Below are 20,677 nucleotides of genomic sequence, written 5' to 3'. Positions count from 1 at the left end.
TTGCAAGTAAGGGATAGAAAGGGCACATATGAATATATTTAAAGACAGCTCCTAAGTGTGCACATGAGCAGAACGTAATAGCAGCAGCAGCATGGAGTGAATACAACAGTGTCTGTGGAAGGTATTTTCTTTGCAGAAATGCATCAGTTAGACTGTTTTGCACTGCAAGTAACTGAACTGCCAAATCAGTGTGACTTAAATAATATATTTACTGTCTCTTATGGCTAGAAAAACGGAGGCTAGGTGCTCAATGATTGCTCAGTGGCAAGGAGACTCAGGCACTATCTGTCTTTCTGTTCCGGCAAGATGATAAGTCCGTCCTCAGGCTTGTTCCTCTTCTTCGCACAGTAACAGGTGCATCTTTCAATTTCACAAATGTACACATCAGCGCCTAAAGGGATATTTTCTTGCTTTGCAACTGTTTCCTTTTTTTTTAATCAGAAAAGACAATCCTTGCCAGCCCTTCTCTTCACCCCTGAGCATATTTCTTCTTTCCTTTCTGTAGCCAGGGTTGCAAGGCATGTCCATGCTAAGTCAGTCACTGGTAGGAGGAATGGAGTATGATGACTGCCTTTGACTACTCAACATTCACCTCTTAAGGATCCTAGTTGAGAGGGTGAACACCCCCTGATAAATTGGAGGCTATGGGCTTAGAAGAAAGTGGGTGGAAGGCTGGTTTGGGGTTAGGAAACCAACAGTCTCTCCCACAAGAAAGTAGTAATGCTAAAAACAGTCATGGCTTTACAAGTAACAGCCTTAGCCACAAACCAAAGTGCCCCGTTTACATGAATTTGGTGACATTTTCTTCTGTCTACACACAGATTTCTCAACAACAAATAAAATAGTGAGCAGTATCATCTTTGATTATTCCAGAATATTGTGTTTGACTACTCTTCAAAATGGCATTTCCAGCATCATATTAAATCAGATATGACAAGATATATTATTGAAGTGTTAATGCTTAATATGGTGAATGTATAAATCATTGTTTTTTTGTAGAAATATGACCTGCAGTACCAAATTGGAGAAACACTGAGACAAAGATTGTGAACTTTTATTCTTGCCTGGAGAGTGTTTTGGAGTTAAAACCTTAAAACCAAACCTAATTTTCTCTAATGCAATTCTTTAGGTGTCTGTCTTGCATATTGTGTGAAAAAGTTGATAATGGAAACATTCAAGAGTCAATGCACTTAACTTCATTTTCTTACCATCTTAATCCCCTTCTTCCCAACTTAAAGTCTCTTTTAAAATGTTTCAAGTAATGCTATTACTTTTAATTGTTCTTTATTTGACACTCAGTATACTTTCAATATCACATTAAAATTGCAGTATATAAATTCGTTCTTCTGTTGTGACAAATGATCATTCTTTTATAACAAACTTTGGGGTCTTCCATCAATTTCCAGGAGAGAAAGCCAATGCATGAGAGTTATAAATATTTGAAGAGTACAAATGTTAACAGTCTCTTTGGTGTTTAAGCTGCTATAAAATTGCAAAACTACACTTTCCAAGAAAGTTGTATGTGCACCAAAACCTTTCAACTTTTCTGCCCTTCTGATAGGTCATGTTTGTGAGAGGAAGCAAGGTTTCATGTTCACCAGAGGCTTAGATTGGAATTTTTAGGTTTGATAAAGTGTAAATGGCTGGTGGAAAGAGACAGCTAGCGACTTGGAATGGTTTGGGAATTACTTTCAGAAGTTTTTATTCTTTTTGATCCTGTGCTATGTACTTCAGCATGTAAAGACGAAGAAAATGAGTTCATGGCTCACTGCAGAGGGGAAGCAAAGATAAATGAATTCAAGAAAGGCTGCTTAATAAAAAACAAACCCGTAGGAGCAGCACCACGTTAGCTAGGGTGAGACTTCATGAATTTAAAATCAGTACTTTTCTTATCATTTTACTATCAATTCTATCGGGTTTACGTTTTGAATTCCTGTCCAGGTAGCTCTGATAAATTAATTAAGGCTACCCTTTATATCAACTTCAAAAATGTTTGTATCTTTAGGGGGACAAAAAGTGCATGGTCACGTTAGGACGCGAATGCCACTTATTTTATGGACGAAGCGGCGTTCTCAGCTGTCAGACAATCCCGAGTTACAGATCACCCACCATTCTGTGAAATCCCTTCCCCAATTTGGTCACCATCATTAAGGTTTTAAGGGAGCCAAAAAGAACAACTTCCCAATTCTAGACGCTAATGGTCTAAACGAGAGACCCTGTAACGGGTCCTGGAAATGGAAGTGGCCCCCTGGAGAAAATAAAGTAAAAGCCTTCGCTTCCCGGCCTGCCCTACCCCCGACCCCCAGTTTCTCTTCTGATTCTCCAAAATCCCACCCCCGACCCCTCCGCACAGTCTAGGGCGGCTGGCTTTCCATGTAAGGGCTGTTAAAGTCATTTCAGTATCTTCTGGAAGGACCTGGTAGAAGGATCTCAGAAAGCTGGGTAGATGTGGGGGCGGGGGGCGTTGGGGCCCTCCTGGCAGGCGCCTCCCACAGGGCCCGGACCTCCCACGCCCGGGTCCCTGAAGCGCAGAGCGCACCCACAAAGGCCCAGCGTCCAGGCCTCGCTGGGCGCGCGGGTGAGGAGGGGGCGGGGGAAGCAGGGCGGCCGCTCCTCGCTCCCGCCGCGGGCCGGCGTCCAGGGCTGGGGAGCGGCGGGGGTGGGCGAGGAGGGGCGCCCACGTCACGTGCGCGCGCGCCGGGGCCGCAATAAATGCCCGGGAGCTGGAGGCGGCGGCGGAAGCGCTCGGCGCCTGGCTCTGCGCGCGGCGGCGGCGGCGGCGGCGGCGGCTCTGCACCGAGCGGGAGCGCGGCGTCGCCTCCAGCCTTCGCCGCCACCCCGGCCTGTGTCCCCGCCCCTCGCTCCTGCAGATACGCCCCGAGACGCTGGCCGGCCAACTAGGCAGCTGCCTTTCCGCCCCAAAACTCAGGCTCTGAGTTTGCAGCGTTGTGCCTGCGCCTTCTTCCAGGGCCCAGGGGACCCGCGGAGGCCGAGGCTCGCGTCCCCCTGCAGCCAGCGCGCTGGTCGCCCGAGGACGCGCCCCGCCCCGGCGCTGCCCCAGCCGGGCCGTGTGTGTGCAGTCGCGTGTGCGGGCTGCGGGCGGCTGCGGGAGGCCGGCCGTCTCGTTTGGCTCAGCTCTCGTAGGGAACTTCACACTGGAGAGGTAAGGGCGTTTGTAAAGCCGCATCGCTGGGTCTGCAGGCTGCCACCTTTTCCTTTCTACTTTTTTTTCTGCTTAAACTTCTGTATTGAAACAACAACAACAACAACTTGCAGAGAGTGGTCAGACACAGAGGGTGGGCGGGCTACTCAGAAAGCAGCCGCGATGGGGGTTTGTGGGAGCTCGTTTTTGGAAGTGACTTTGTGAGTTTCACCTTCTGTCGCGCGCTTTCCGTTTGGGCTCAGGGAACAGTGTTCCTGAGGCGCAGGGGAGGAAAAGCTCTGAAGCTGCCCGGGAACTGTTGGCTTTATCGGGAGCGGGTCACAAGTCAGCGCACACTTTCTAGGAAACAAGTGATTGAGTTCTTCGTGACCTGTGCCTGGATCAGAGGAGGCTTACCCCAGTGACCTTCACCATTCACTCGCATTAATTCGCTGGTCCCTCTAGAAGTACCCACCGAGATATATATGAGTAACATTTTGTACTGCCTTAAAACATTCATAATACTGTGGACATTCTGAATGTATATGAACCAGAGATGGGACACTAAGATAAAATAATACCTTAAAACAGATAGAGAAACATGGGCCTGTGGTTTGATCGATAAAACATTCCAGGTACATAATACCCTCTGCAGGCTGTTTGTAATATATAGCCATTTAAAGCTTCGTAATTCAGAATTATTTAAAAGCTTTGGCTCTTCTGGGTTACTTTTGCCTTTTATTTTTGGCCTCGTATACATTATCTTGAGACATAGAGCTGACTGTTTTATGGAAACAATGCGTTGTGAAGAGTCCTTTGTAGGAAAAACGGATTGGAGAAAATTTATTTCAAAAAGTGCATGCCCATTTGCTGGCATTATATAGTCAAATCAAACAGGCTCACTCCCTTTGTAACTGTTGTGTTATTTTTGTTATTAGAAAATTAATATCTGCCAGGATTTTCACCCTAATCACACTGCATGTCGTTATAGCCAAAAGGAGTGGAAGAGCCTGTCTTGGAGATTTTCCCGGGGAAATCCTGAGATCACTCATTATGAAGTGTACCGCGCGGGAGTGGCTCAGAGTAACCACAGTGCTGTTCATGGCTAGAGCGATTCCAGCCATGGTGGTTCCTAATGCCACTTTATTGGAGAAACTTTTGGAAAAGTACATGGATGAAGATGGTGAGTGGTGGACGGCCAAGCAAAGAGGGAAAAGGGCCATCACAGACAATGACATGCAGAGTATCTTGGACCTTCATAATAAGTTACGAAGTCAGGTGTATCCAACAGCTTCTAATATGGAGTATATGGTAAGGAAATTTTTCAAATGGTATGTACATAGAAATGTTTAATGATGCTTTTAGTCTCCATGGTTAAATTCGCTTATGATAGTATTTAATTTTTTACCATTTGTCCTGTGTGAAATTAAAAAAGATTTTCTTCAAGAGTATCTTCCTCTGCATGTTCTTTTGTGAGTGAGTATTCCTTTCATTCTTAGAGCTCTTTGAATTTCAGAGTAGAATTAAATACCTTTAGATGTAATGTTCCTGCTAAGTGCTTTAAATTCTACTTTTAGGAGAAAGATTCCTATCCTGAAAAAAACTGAACAGCTGGTATATTTGCTTTTGAGTGATTTAGTAGAATAATTGCTTCCTAATTTTTAACTGATGCAACCTTCTTATGAATAGTGGATCTGAAAAAGTCAAGGACCAATCATTTGACGAAGCTTTCCAAATGGCTGATGTACATATATATGTACACACACAGAGATAGATATAGATTTGTATAATTTCCATGATCCCTTGTTTATTAGAAGTATGTAATGTTAAAGACATACTGTAAAATGTAACTCTCTGTGGTTGCTTTTTTTTTTTTTTACATTTTTTATTGATTTATAATCATTTTACAATTTTGGTCAAATTCCAGTGTAGAGCACAATTTTTCAGTTATACACGAACATATATACATTCATTGTCACATGTTTTTCTCCATGAGCTACCATAAGATCTTGTGTATATTTCCATGTGCTATACAGTATAATCTTGTTTATCTATTCTACAATTTTGAAATCCCAGTCTATCCCTTCCCACCCTCCGCCTCCTTGGCATGTGGTTGCTTTATGTTAAGGAATGCTTTGGCAATTTTTTTTTCTTCTGGATTTATTTGTCAACTTTGAAGTGTGAAAATAAGCCTGGGCAAAGGATTAAATAGATATGTGTGACTTATCCTTAATAACCTTATATTCACTCTTAAAGTAAATTAGCAAGTTTGGGAAACAAAATTACTTTTTAAAGACTATAACTCATTGGTATTAGGGTGCTTTATATCCTAAATATTTAGAAAAATTTTCAAAAATGTGTTATTCTACTTGCATGAATTCGGAATGCACTAGCAGAGACTGATAATAAATAATCATTGGTGACAAAACTTATTGAACATGGGGGATAACTTTTCTCCTTTGGATACATTGCAGGGGCAGTAAATTTTAATGCATTCTAGTTTTTCCTCTTTTTTTTTTATTTTACATTTACGTTAGTTTTGTTGGGTATTCTTTATATAGATAACTTTCATGAAACATGGAAGTTCTAAGTTCACGTTACCCATTACAAAATATTTCATTATATTATTTTAACTTTTACTAGAAAAATATTTTACGCTGAAGGAAAGTAGGTAGCACTTAAGAGAACTCATCAGAGATTAAGGATCAGGGCCAACAGTTCTGCCGTCTGGGTTTAAATTTGGGCAGTGATACTGAAGAGCTGTGTGACTTTGAGCAACTTACTGATTTCTTTCTACTTCAGTTTCCTTGTGTCTAGCACGTGTACTCACCTCAGAGAGTTGTTGTTGTGAAGGTTACGTGAGAAATGAGTGACCTATGTAAAGTCTAGCTCATTATCAAGTGTGTTACTGTTGCAACGTCTCAGTAAATGTTACTAAGACGTATAACCAATTTTATGTCTCCTTCTACTGTTTAAATAGAATAGCTAAGGAAATTGTTAGCCCTTTGCAACGTTCTGTGCAGGACATACCATCTGTAATGTCTCACATTTCTGCTTTTTGTGTGTTCTAAAGTATTTGTTCAAAGTACAGAATTCTACGACCTCTTCATCTGCGAGCTCTCAGACAGAACGAACCCACTGTGGAGCCTTTCCGAGTAGGCCACTGTCTGCTTATTCCATGTGGATGGGTGTTCAGCTACTTTTTATTTAAAATAAGGAAGAACTTGGGAGTTCAAACCCACAAAAAGAAGTCCGAGAATATCTGTGTGTGTTTCAAGTAATATGGAAATAATGAAAGAGCAGTTCTGTGATTCGTTTTTGTGTCTGACTTCCAAAGAAAATAACTGCCTATTGTATGATGTCTAGTCTAGGGTATTTATGTGAGTTCCTTTTTAGTTTCACTGGTTTCAGTCTGTCCTTGAAATGTAGATTCAGAAACCAGCCAGGGTTTATGTTGTGTTGCCCTTAGATACCATTAGCCCTGGAGCTGTGTCTTGGCCAGTAACGGGGCTGCGGGGGAGTTTATTGCGCGGCTGTCATACGGGAGCACCTTTTCTAGAATACGCATTAAAGGGCACATCTAAAGGAGCAGTATCATTTCATTTCAAATACTGTTCATTTATGTCTTGCCTAATAATAAGCAGAGATGTCGATCAACTTGTGAAAACAAAATTTATTCAAATAGTTGTTTAAAGTATACTTATTTTGATAAAACAATATTAAAAGCTAACCTAAGAGCTATTTCCTATAAAAGCTGCAATGCCCTAGGTTAGTGCCGCCACTTTTGGCCCCTGACACTCTACGTGCCATATTACATAGAAGTTCGAATAGCCAGTTCCCTTACTTACGTTTGGTGCTTGTCTTAGTCTGCTCTTTGTCCTTGAACCTGTGGCAGCCAAGCCACATCCACATTTATCAACATCATATCCTTACCCTTACTCTCGGGCTCATTTAATTAATAGGGTTGAAAATGGACTCTGGAAGGCCACATCTTCCTGTGAAGACCTTACAGGCTGGTTGAGAAGGAAGTGTAGACACATTCGAAACTTTTCAAATAAGCAAGGACGCAGAATCCTGTTTACATGTATGAATAATGCCAAGGGAGCAGAGAGTAATGGAATATTCCTGACGAAGAGGAAGATGCGGTTTCTGTTGTTTCCGGAGGGCGGTCAGGACCAGGAATTATGGCCAAGAGTGGAGGGCATATCTTAGAAGAGGAACGGACGAATGTGGGGTGGCAGACTAGAAGCAGAGTCCATTGATGAAAGCAAAGACCTGGCCCAGAATCAGGGAGGGGAGAAATGAATTACCAATTGCAGAAACCAGCATTTAGTTTCGGGTACATTGAAAAACTGGAGCGTTTAGGTCATCAAAGGAAGCTGTTGCTGAAGTGGCAGTGGTATTTTGAGGAAAAAACACTGGCTTTGGACCTAGGTTCCCATGCTGCTTACTGGGATGTGAAGTCCGACAGTCAGCAACCGTTCTGAGACTTGCTTTTCTCACTGGTAAAGTCAGTGTAGGAATATACACCGCACAGGCTGCAGGGAGATAAGATATTTGATGCTGTTGACTCTTGTTTTCAACCAGCTTTTCCTTTGCATGGGTTTTCACCCCATCACTTGGTTCTTTATTTTTCGGGTTATTTCTTCAACATGTTCTTGCTTCCTGCTCATCTTTTGAAAGCTTTATTCCCCAAGGTTTTGCTTTTGACCTTCCCCCTTCCTGCAGAACCTGGTCTACTCCTTTGACCTTCTATCCTGTGTGTCTTTTGATGGCTTCACAGTCGACAGTATCCAGCAATCCTCTCTGGGCTTTGGTTTTGTATTTCTGCTGCCCACTGGGGCATCACCATGTAATGTTGCTCCCCAGTTACTTCAGGTTTCAGATGTCTAGAAAGAGAATGAACTGCCTTCGTTCCACCCTTGCCCTTGGTCCTGCTTCCCTCTTGGGTCCTTTCTCAGTGGATGTCGTGGACGTCTGCCTCATCCCCTCTAAATGAAAAGCAAACAAACAAATAACAGAACATTGGGCATGTCCTGACCACCTGCCTTGTTCTCATTCCCTCTACCCACGTCCACATAACACACACACACAAACAGAAATCCGCAGTTACTTGATCATTCTTTAGATCGTCTCAGAAATGTCTTTTGAATCCATCTCTTCTGTTTCATCCTAACCCGTGCTTGTTGTCTCACCCGAGAGCTGTACCGCAGCTTCCCGGACAGCAGACTCTCCTAGTCCAGTTCTGCTGTATTTCTGTTGTAGTCCACCTCCCTCACTGTTTTACTGTATCTCTTTTCACTCAAAGAGATCTGTGGTGGTTACTCAGCTGCCCAGAGCTTCAGTTAACTTTCTGTTGCTCACAAGTTAAAGCCCCCTTGATTAACCGACAAGAGGAGGCACGTCTAGTCCACCATACCCCGTACACTCAGCTCCCTTGCATCTATTTGAATCTGTGTTCACATTAAACTATACAGTCTTCTTAAAGATAACCGTGTTTTCTCATGCCTCGGTGCCTCTTTGCTAATTTAGTTCCTCTGTGCCTCCTGTCTCCTCCTGAAAACTCAAGACTAAGCTCAAACTTTTTCTGTAGAGTTTTCTTTGATGCACTCATCCCCCGTCCCACTCCTTCTGTGCTCCTGAAAGTATTTTATTCAAGCCTATTGATAGTATTAAAGTTTTGTTACAGATAAACACTTAACATGTTTATTTACCTTTCCAAGACTGAATTCCTAGAAGGGTGAGGATGTACCTTACTTATTTGTACAACCCTGTGCCTGATGCACAGAAGCAGAACTCAGTAAATGTTTGTTGAGTGAATATTGTTGCATGTTCAATAGCTGTGTTGAACAAAGGGATGGATGTAAGAATGGGCAGGATTATATATGAGACAAATATGAAGGACACGTTAGAAAGAGGAATTGAAATAATAAAAGTTCTAGGAGGTAGGGTTTCACCAACACCAGAGATACTGACATGGAAATTAGAAATACTGGAGATGAAGGAATGAATTCTTCAAATAATAAGATTTTGTTTCTATTTTTAAAAATACTCATGGCATACTAAAAATTGTCCTGTAATGTAGAGCTGCTGAGATAATAGTAAAGATACTCAAATGCTCTAGAATGTAAATAATAAAATAAATTAGTGAGTATTTATCTCCTGTAACAAATTTTTAGTAGAGCCTCTAAAACATTAGAGATTGGCTGAAATCCAAAGTAGTTCACTGGGATTCAAAGTGTACCTAAGTCTAGAATGTGCTTTAGCGACATTAGGATACGTTACCTAAAAATGACATATGTGTCATTATATAATGCCAATAATGTAAGCCATTTTCCACTGTTATAGCTGTTTCCATGTCTTCTAGATGACTGTTGACAGATGCTCTTCCGGGAGGGTTGATGGATGTACCTGCTTGCTCACTTCAGATATGGTGAGACTAGGGGCAGAAGCTTTGCACAGCTTTTTTTTCCCCAAATGTAGAACCAAGTCCATTTGGATACCTGTTCATCTGCTGGGCAACCAGAGGCTCTTGGACAAACACCCAGTGGTACTTGCATTCTGTGGTGCATGTTGATGCAAACAATGGCTTAGTTCCAGTCTGTCACTTACATTCTTTATATGGTCATGCTTAACATTGGAAATTGAGTTCTTTTTCTTCGGGGCTTCAACACCGCAGATAATTCCAGAAACTAGACAAGGGATAACCTAGCTTGTTGAACAGGGTGATGCTGCTCTGGGTCCTGCCCTCTTTCTGACTATCTGTAGCTGAATCCAAACCTGAAAAAGTGATTTTAGTTTGTGAGTTGCTCTCACAACTCTCACAAAGCAACTCTCATGAATCCACATTTCTGACATTTTTTCCCACCAATGGCATATATCCAGAATAAATGCAGATAATGAAATGATGGCCTCATAACTCACTTAGCCAAAGCTCAATGTTTATACACTTCTTATCTTGCTAACAGTGGCAGGAATTCCACTGCAATTAAGATTTTATTGCAGCTCTTAGTTCCTAAAATGATGGTTCTCTCAATACTGGCGCTTGCCGGGTAATTTTCAAAAATTAAATATTCACGTCTTTTAATGATATACAGTATAATCTACATGCACTTAAAGGTATATGAGGTAACGTGCTTGGTTTAAAGACTGTTACTAGTGTTTAAAGTTGTTAACGTTTCTTTATTCTATATTTGAAATGGCTTGTTTATTTTTCCTAAATTATTTTTATCTTACTTCACTATTATTGTTTAGATACAATAAAGCTATGTTTTATTTCAGTTTCTTGGTCTACAAAATTTCAAAGTTTACAGAGCCTTAATTCGAATACATAGTTTTTGTTGTTTTGTTTTTTGTTTTGAAGGCATCGATTCTTCAATTTAATGTATTTTTCTTTTTGGAAGTTGCACCGTAGATGGCAATGCCTATAGGAAGAGAGTGACGTTACAGCTCAGTTCTGTTGAATTTGGTGGCTGCCCTAGAGTTCTAGGAGATTAAAGATGCCTCATTACATATAAGCAGCAAATCTAGGATCTCAGAAATGCAGGAGACAAGAAGCAGTTTCATTAGGAGAGTGGACACTCGGAGCCAGAAATATGTCACAAAATTTTGAAATTGTTATTGTTGTTTATTCCTTCATTCACCTGGGATTAGGAGTTTACCAAATGCCAGGCACCATCCAGGGCCCAGCAGTAAACACACAAATATTCTTCCTTTCCTAAAACAGCTGTAAAGACCCTGAATCTCCCAACTCAGTGGGGGGTCCTATGTGGCTGACACAGAGTGAGTGTGGAAGTAACGAAGAAAATGAGATCAGAGGTTTAACTGAGGAGAACAGACACATGCCATTGTAAAGACTCACTCTGAGTGATAAGTCGGAGTGATAAAAAGCCATTTGAGCCATTTGAATTGAGGAATAGCCTGATCTTACTTACAGATAGAATCATTTTGGCTTTGTTGAGAATAGACTTTAAGTGGTGAGTGGTGGGGCAACGGTGTGAGCCAGGGATTCAAGGCTATTGCAGTAGTTAATCCAACAGTTGATGGTGGCTAGGGATGGGAGGGTAGCCTTGAAGGTGGTGAGAAGTAGCACAGTGTGATACACAGTAAAACTCCTTTGTAAGCATGACGTCAATCTTGAATAATTCAGGGAAGCCTTGTTGCAAAACTAAACGCCCCGCCCGGCAGCCAGTAGGCTGGAAGTTCCTACATCTGGTGCAAGGTCTAAATCCATCCAACCCCTGGCTGCAGTGTTTTGAAATCTGATGATAGTTTCCATTCTGGTTTAAATATCAATGGGGGACTTTTGACTTGTACTGACTTCTAGAATGGTTACAGAGATTCCAGAGATCAGCAAGTTACTGATACAGCAGGTTACTGATACAATGCCAAGAGGCTGGAGGAGGTAGAAGCAGTCTCTGCCTCCTCACTTTCCAGGATAAAGATGCTTGCAGTTACCCCACGTGGTCTGCCCCCGCCACCCCTCCAGTCTAGTCTCTTCCTCCAAAAACAACAGAAGATGAGACCTTTAGCATGAGAATCAGGACAGGACAGTGGCCAAGTTCTTGTTCATTCATCACCAGTTGCAGCATCATGGGGTATATCATGGGAATTTTAATTTCTTGGAGGTAACACAGATTTTGCATGTGGGGTATGGTTATGCAGATTTTGCCTGAGAAGCCGGAAGTATTGGAATTACCATTTTGTAAGTTAGAGAAGAATGTAGATAGACCAGCTTTTGATAGAGAAAGCTAGAACTCAATTTTGGACAGATTAAACTTTAGATTTTGCTTAAATATCCAAGTGAACTTGTTAAATATGCAATTAGACATGTGTGGTCTAATCTGGAACATAAAATTAGGATTTGTTGGAATTTAGATGCAACTTGAAGAGAGATGAGATTATCAAGGGAATGAGTATTGATGGGAAGAGATGTTCAAGAAGTGAGGCCTCACATACTTTACAGTATGGAGGTAGGGAGGGTGAGGAGCAACAGCAAAGGGAATTGAGAATTAGGAAGAAAGCCAGGGAAGCCTGATGTCCTGGAAGCCAAATGAAGAAAGGCAGGAAGGATTATCAGCTCTGTTAAATGTTGCTTGTAAAGATCAAGTGAAATGAGGACCTTTGAGTTCTGCAGTGCGGAGGCCACACTGGAGGTCTGATAGATGCGTGGGGGGTGGCACAGTGGTCCAAGAGTGGTTCAAGGAAGAATGGTTGGGATAAGTGAGCTGCTCGTTCACCCACTCATCTGTCATATGTGAACCGTCTCCTGTGGGGCAGGTGGTATCCACAGCCTTAACTCTTTTCTAACCAAAAGTTTCCAACTTAGTTTTAGAAGAGGTAATCCAGTTAGGAAACATATCCCAAGTGTATAATCATGGTCAGTAGGAAAATGCAGTTTTCTTTGCATAATTGGTTTTGCAGTTACCTTTAACCGAATGCCTTCATTAAAAGCAAAATGTTCACTTATAATCATCTGTAATCATTTATAATTATAATCAAGAGTGACATTTAGTTCAAGAACATTCTTTGCTATTATTCAACCGTATTCTCTCACATACTTCTTTCAGGAATTTATACAACCAAATAATTGCACATGATTTAATATTTAAATTCTTACATTTTTGCTGATTTTTACTAATTGAGTTAAAGTTTATAAAGCTAGCATAAATATATGTCTTCCATATTATGATGTATAATATATTTATATTTTACACAAAATATTTAGTTCATTGGAAGAAAATGTAAATTCAAGTGGTGATGTGTTGCCTGGTGAAGATATTACAGTAGGTATGTCTAAGTAACCCTTTCGTTGGTTTCCTGAGTATTTGTTGCCTTCATAATTTTAAGAAGGTTCAGGAAGTTCTTTATAAGGGATTAAAACTTTGTTATTCTTATTGATTAATTTGTGATTAAAAAAGCATTAATTTGATGAATATTGATTAAGCATTTTTGTGCCAGGCACTGATTTTGATGCTGGAGAATACATTAGTGTATAAAAAGTTCAACAAGTTAATGAAAATACACACAGTGAGATGGTAGAGAATGACAGAGATGGAGCTAATCATATTGAGTAGTTGGGGAAGGCGTCTCTGAGTTGGTGGCTTTTGAGCTGAGCCCTGAATTATGAGAAGGAGCCAGCTAAACAAAGATGCAGACATCTAGGCAGAAGGATACCCGGCAAAAGATCTTTAAGTCAGGAGTGAGGTAGGTCAGGGATCACAGAGAAGGCTACGGTGGCTGAACTGTATTTAGTAATGAGGAAAGTGTTAGAAAATGAAGTAGATCCATAAGTAGGGGCCAGTATTCCTTTTGTGCCATATTGGCGAGGAAAAATTTGGATTTCATTTGGAATGCAATGGAAAGCCATTGGAAAAGTCCTTGCAAGGGATTGACCTGGTCTTATTTCCAGTCTCATAAAATTATTCTGTGTAGTGGTGAGTAATCTGAAGGAGGCTCTGACAGCAGAGAGACAGTCAGGAAGCCACTGCTATATTCTGAGTGAGAGATGATAGTGACTGGGACCAGGGTGATGGTGCCAAAGATGGAGAGAGGTAAGTACTTTCAGGCTATGTTTAGGGGGCATTGCTGATGGTTTTGTCGATAGCCTTAATGTGAAAGGTGAAGGGTAAGGAGGAATGTTCTTAGGTTTTTTCCTCAAGCACGTTGGTGGATAGTTGAAGCATTTGTGGAGACAGGAGGAGAATCAAAAAGGAGAAGGTGGGGGTGAAATCAGGGGGTTCTTTCTGGCCAAGCTTATTTCGGATGCCATGTCAGCCTCCGTTGAGTTTATGGTCAGTGGAGAGGTGGGACTTGAGATAAAAATGTGGAAACCATGCAGGTGCTATTAGGAACCATTTTATCTTAACTGACTGAACAAAACCATCCAAGGAGAAGATTTTTATGGACAAAGGCTGAATACCTGGATTTGAGTCCTGGCCCAGCAAGATGTGGAGGTTGAACAGAAAGGAGAAACTAGCAAAAGAAGCTGAGAACAAGTAGTCAGTAAGGCTGAAGGAAAAGACAGGATAGGCTGGTGTCCCAGAAGCCTGGAGAAGAGAGTTCAACAGTTTCCGTATCGCTGAGAAGCCGAGTAAGATGAAGAAAAGCCAGCAAAGGTTTTGTGGACTTGGAGGTTGTTGGTGGCTTTGAGAAGAGTGATTTCAGTGGTGGGCAGAAGAGAAGGAGGGGCGAGGAAGTTGAGAAGTAATTGTGAGAAACTCCTCATGATACTGTTGCTGTGAAGGAGATCAGAGAAATGGAAGTAGCCAGTGCTAGAGAGGTATATGGGAATTTTTAAAATTTTGTTTTTAAAGAGCATATTTGTGAGTGGATGGAAATGCACAAGTTGAGAAAACCCAGCATGGAAAGGAGAAATATAACTGCAGTCAGTTCATTTATTCTAACAGGAAAGGCTGAGGCTGTAGGTACACAAGCAGGAAGTCTGGTGACCGTAATGATCAAAGAGAATTTCCATGTGGATGCCTCTGTTTTTCCCAGTCGAGATCCTCAGCCAGACTGAGATGGCAGAAAGGAAGGGGCCTGAGCTTAGGATATTGTGAAATGGCAGTTTTAGAGACGTTCCATAAAGACCTCTGTGGAGTCAAATGTAGGGGATGTTCTAAGGTACTTTAATTTGGTTTGGTTTCCAGTGCTTTAAGTTACAAAATCTAATAGATAGGGAAGTAGCTAACTGTAGTATGTATTACTATAGTATATCATGGTAAAGTATTTCCAAAAAACAGGAAGATTTAAAGTAATGGTTTCTCCAATTTGCCATAGGTCACACCACTCTTTCCAGCCACTTCATGTGGTGTCACCTGCTTGACCCCAGAAGACATTTGACTAGGCAGCTCCTGGAGATGTGAAAGAGATGATTAAAGGCATGTTAGTTGGGGGGGGTGTTGATTTTTAAAGTATTTAAGTATAATGTAATACAGATCAAGCATTGATGGAAATTCAGACCAAATAGTGGGTTTGAGGTTCACATTGCAGACTGAAGGTTAAATACAGATAGTTGTATGGGAACTCTAAGAATCGAGTTATGAAAATGACCTAATTTTGTGGACTTGTATTAGTGGATTATGAAACTCACCAAATATAAGAATCTGGAACTATGATCCAGTGAAGATTTTTTTTTTAAACTAGTTAACAGAATCAATAAGGTTCAATTAAATCAACTGCTTCCAAGTAGCTTATTGGGAAAAAGGCAACAATTTTTCTTTATTAGAAGCTCATCAGCCTCACAGGCAAAATATGAATATGGATACAATCTATTCAGTAGGCCGTATATGCTTTATATTTTAAGTATTTAATCAAAGAAAATTTTGAAGTCGGGCGTCAGGAAATTAAAGGTAGCATGTGTTTTTCATGGAAAAGCAGCAGGTATAACTTTGAGACTCGATATAAGGGATGCTTTAGTCCAGTGCCACTCAGACTTTAACGTGCACATGAATCCCCTGGGATTCTCGCTAACATACAGGTTTTGATTCAGTAGGTCTGGGTGAGCCCCAATTTTCTGCATTCCTAACAAGCTCCCAGGTGATGTGGCAGCCACTGCCTGGGAACCACACTTTGAGTAGTCAGCTTTAGACTCTCTGGAGGAAACGAAGTCTAAATTGAGACATTACAAGTTGACTCTAGAATCCAGATTCTTCTTCACCTCAACTCTTACATTCACCTTTTCCTTTTTATCAGATAGCAACTCCTTTCACTCCCTTTCATGAAGTGTTTTACCAAAAAGGTAAAGAAGCTTGAATAGTAAGATTCAGAAGGCTTAATGTTTAAATCTGTCTACTTGGAGGAGGGGTGGAAAGTGGAATCTCAAAATTAGTTAATGACACAGTTCTGCAGGAGACTGGAAAGTGAAATGCAGTCAGTAACAGGGCAAACTCTAAAGGCCGTGTGAGTGAGAAGGGAGGAAGCAGAACTTCAAAGCCGGCAAGAAAGGAGTGGGGTGGCGAAGGGTCAGCTAGATCCGATCCAATAATGAGCTATTAGAGAAGACCCAGAAATAAGCTTGGGAGTTACTCTGTATAACTCTCCTTTGTGTTGTTGTTGTAAATCAAACAATGGAAAGTAACCATCTAACCAGGGGACAATCCAATAAAGCTTCTGGGAGTGAAATATAAAACTATATCTTATATTTGCTCAAGACATGGCAAATTTAAATCTGAAATCCTGGATGATTGACTGATATGCTCAAAAGAAACTACAGTGAGATCAGATGTTGTCCAGGGATGGGAAATCAAGGTGACAAAAAAAGTTTTGGAGGAGGGGAGGCTCTGGAGTGAAGATGGAGTAAGAACCTCAAAATCCCGTCTAGAAAGAAAGGGCCACGAGAAGAGGTTTGTTACCTGAGTTCAGGAAAACGATGAATACATCTAAACAAAGAGCAGTGCTGTTTCACAGGAACATCTATACCATTATTCCTTACACCTTGGGGTTTTTTTTTTTTTAATACCATATGGATCTTGCCAAGCCCTTTTGCCTTTGCAGATGTTAGAATGCCTTATGTGCATCTTGTTTTTTCTCTAGTGAATTTCTCCTCTTCCTTCAAGACTCACTTAAAGACTAATCTGCTTTTGTCTAAATCCTCCCATACAAAGTGCACTCCGCGCCCCCCGCTCCCCTCATGCCCTGGCTTCCACAGCATTTCATACCTGCGCCTGTCTGTTATTTACATTCTTGTCTCTTTCTCTAGCGTTACCTTCTTTTGTGGGAAGGGACTGTGCTTTAGTAATTTTTGCATTTCCCCAGCTGAGAGGCTGATACATGCTCTAAGCTCAATTTTTGCTAGTTGGAAGGGGAAAAAATGGAGTGAATGAATGAAAAAATAAAAAGATGACTAGATAGATTTCCAACAGTGATTCTAAACTGGGCGGAATGAAAAAGGATTTGATTAATTCTGTGTTGATAGGAAAATACTATTAGAAAATCACAAAGGATTTATTTCATTAAAGTGTTGTATTAATGTTTTACTTAATGTTATGTACAGTAGCTTTTTGGTTAAGGTAAAATCATTCTAATAAGTGTGACAAGTGGCTAGATTAGCCTTGGATTTTAGTGACTTTTCAGAGTTATATGGGTTATGGACTTCTCTGTCTCATGAAATGGGGATGGCCGGACGCCTCTGCGAGTAGGGGTAGAGTCTTCCAGGAGACACGATGATCAGAGTGTTATGGCTTTTGATGGAGAGCTGTTCTCAAGATGTAAATCACAGTGTGATAAGAAGTACTGATTAGTCTAGTTTAAGCTGTATATAAATCTAAAAATACTTCAATATAAAACAGTAACCAGGAAAGGCTTCTTAGAAGAGGTACATTTTGAAATAGTATTAGACGTTATCGTCATTGTGTGGTAGGGACTATGGTCGAGGGCAATGGATGATGCGAACCTTGGATGATAAGCTGTTGATATGAAAATATGTGTGTGATTGATTCAAAAGCGAGGACTTGGCAGTCACGATCTGTGAGAACAGATGAAACGATGGAGATAACATTGTGTGTGACTCGTGGCAGACTTGAGCCTCATAGACCTATCCATTCTCCTTCTCTGCATAGCTATGAAGAAACATTTTATTTGATATAATTTGGTATTTGTATGACTTTTGTAAGTGAAACAGTTATTACAGAGGATTTCCAAACTTTTGAGTTCATTAACGCTTTTTAAACTATTCCTCTGTGTGTGTGCGCGCACGCGTGTCCTAAACTAAACCTAAACTACATGGGTACTTACTTGGAGGCTTCAGTGGAAATATCATCCTGAAAATTTAATGCAAACAAAGGTCCTGAATTAGTTTGTTGTCAATAGATTCAAAGCAAAGCTAGAAATAACTTACTCTAAACATTGTTTTGTAAGTAATATTGTGCTAAATTTGAATTCTAAGAAATTTGCTTTTTCATTGAAACTTTAGGTGGCAGTGATTATCTTATTTTTTAATCATTCAAAAGTTTGGATTTGAATTTCATCCTCGGCCCCATGAATATTAACAGTGTTCCATAAAAAGCTATGTGAATCACAGCAAATTAAGCAGATTCTTAAAGGAACAGGGGAATAAGAGAACATGTGTTAAGATATAGTAGGTATCAGGTAATGTGATAGGCAGTTTACTAACACAAATTCTGCGAGATGTTTTTATTCTCAGATATTATTTCTCATCAGGGAAACAAATGCCACAATAGCAAGGGTTTAAAAAAAAAATAGCAGGGTTTAACTCTGTGTGCAGAGTTGTGGACCACAAAGGATGAGAGACCCAGGCATGAATGGTAGTATCACCTCCTGGTGAGGACTAGAGCCTGGCAGAAGGGCTGTATGAAAGGGCCCAGTCACCATCACCTGGGGCAGGTACTCAGAGGGGATGAGTGGGGTTGAGGAGGGGATAATACATCCTTAAACTCACCTCTCCCCCTCTAACTTCCTGTCTGTGTCTTCCAGTGGCCAAATTCAACTAGAATCCAGGAGCCAAGGGAGCCTGAAGAAACTCAGGATGTAGGGTTGAGCCTTTTGGGCCACAGAGTATGGCAGTAAGTGGCTGAGAATGGCTATGTGTGGAAAACAATGGAGAATATTTAACACAATACTCTTTCTCAAATTTTCAAAGAAAGACTTTGGAAAACCATATTTCTTTACATCATCATTTTAGTCATTGTTTGGTCACTGAAGACAAAAATTTATAGGCATATTCTTAAGGGACACCTGAACATCTGATTGAGCATGCTGTGGTTCCTAACCAGCTATGAGTTTCCTAGTAGCCAAGGAAAACAGGAAACCATATGGTTTACATAGCTCTCAATGACTGTTTGAAAGTATAACAATTTAATGTTCTTGAAGCAGGAATTATTAGTGAAACTTTAAGATAGAATTCTCAATATAGGAATAGTCAACAACTTAATATAGTACTTTCATTAAAAGTATGTAAGTGTATGCAATTAAATGTGTCTTATATTGGCTTTTGGTTTAAATTGAAGTTATCATTATTTATCATTATCATGTTAAACTGTATGTTTTGGTTTCTGTTTGTCCATAAACCTTATCTTTTACTAATTTTCTCAAAAAGAAGTTTTCATTTGTTAACCCACCTCTTTTTTCTTTCTGAAAATTGAAAAGACATCCCCAAGTACAATAAATAAAAGCAATTCATATCTTATTTACTTCAGAACTTGATGCTTTTCATTTTGATACTCAACTTTGTAAACTAATACATGTAGGATGATTTGTTATGAGAGCTTATGTTTCCTAGCATCGATTTTTTAGGCTTGACTTCTAGATCAATCGTGTATCTATCTAAATTTATGTTACAGAGAAATTAAAACATAAGTGCTCATTTTTGTACATTGACCCAATATCCATAGATCAAGACTTAAAGAACTGATAGATAGATGGTACTGTACCTTCTCAATTACTGAAACATTTCCTTAAATACTGATGTCTCTGTAAACATCCAGATCGTAGTCTGGAGGATTAACTACTTCTTTCCTAAATGACAACAAAAATAATGAAAACATTATAGCCTTAAATTTATCACAAAGTCAATACAAAGTTATGGCCTTTACAAAAATAATCCAAGTTCAGCTATTCAAGAATTTACCTTTTGTTTAGCCTCGGTACGTCGTGAATACCCTTTTACCTGAGTTTATACCACACATGTATGTTTGGTTTAGGGGGTTTAGGTCCCTGTATCCCTGATCCAAGTTACTGCCAAGCCCAGCTGTGACGCTAGAGATACCAGTGAGTACATATTGGCAACGTATTACATGCCAAATTTTTCATTAGGTCACCTGGAAAATGCAGAAAAAGTATGAGACACAGTTTTTGATTTAAACTTCTAGTTTGAGAATTAAGCAGTAGAAACAGCTCTAGGAGACCATGTGGTAATTGGCAAATTACGTGTTTGAGAGAGTGCAGAGAAGGGTGAGATAAACGGAGTGTGTATTGTGGTTGGGATGACTTCCAAGAAGCGAGAGAAGTGAACAGAATTTCAGTGAAAGGATAAAGTTTCACTAACTAAGGAGAGGGGTGGGGAGAAAGAACAGTCCTGAGGGGGGAAATTTCTGATGGATTCAATGGCCAAGAAATGTAAACGGCCAAGTACTAGGACCTTGCTTCTTCTGTTGTGGGTATTCAGTGTATATTTCTGGTACTGGGTATTAGAAGTGTCATAGCTTTGATTTCCTGACCTACCAAGTCAGACTCCGCATTTTAACAAGATCTCGTAGTGATTTCCAAGCACTTTAAGTTCTAGAGAGTCAGCAGTAGAGGGCCCGTGTTGAAGAGGGCTGGGTTATAAGTGAGGTAGGTAAGTTATGACCAGACTTGGGAGGGCATTGGCAGGGAAACAAGATATGAATCAGAGTACATTTTGTGGAAATGTAAGGATTTTGTTGAATTAATGTCTCTGCTGCCTCACGAGGATAATCTACACTACATCATGCATTCAGTCTGCATAGTATTGAAACAATGGGTTTAATTAAAATGATCCTGTGAGTTTATCCACACATTAAATTTCCATTCCAAAAATTGTTTTAATTTTTTTTC

General features: G+C 40.4%; 1 protein-coding gene across 1 annotated transcript in view; it reads left to right on the top strand.

The window, feature by feature from the left end:
* Positions 1 to 2,741: 2,741 nt before the first annotated feature.
* The window catches only part of CRISPLD1 (cysteine rich secretory protein LCCL domain containing 1), a 43,269-nt gene continuing 25,333 nt past the window's right edge, over positions 2,742 to 20,677 (top strand). Inside the window, exons 1-2 of the mRNA XM_006202399.3 lie at positions 2,742 to 3,163; positions 4,134 to 4,453. Of these exons, the coding sequence (XP_006202461.1) occupies positions 4,196 to 4,453 (258 nt within the window). The 5' untranslated portion in view covers positions 2,742 to 3,163; positions 4,134 to 4,195. The remainder of the gene's footprint in view (positions 3,164 to 4,133; positions 4,454 to 20,677) is intronic.

The sequence above is a fragment of the Vicugna pacos genome, chromosome 29 (genome assembly GCF_048564905.1).
Source record: "Vicugna pacos chromosome 29, VicPac4, whole genome shotgun sequence".
Classification (NCBI taxonomy): domain Eukaryota; kingdom Metazoa; phylum Chordata; class Mammalia; order Artiodactyla; family Camelidae; genus Vicugna; species Vicugna pacos.
Note: the sequence above shows the minus strand (reverse complement) of the source record. Positions and strands in the feature narration are given on the sequence as shown.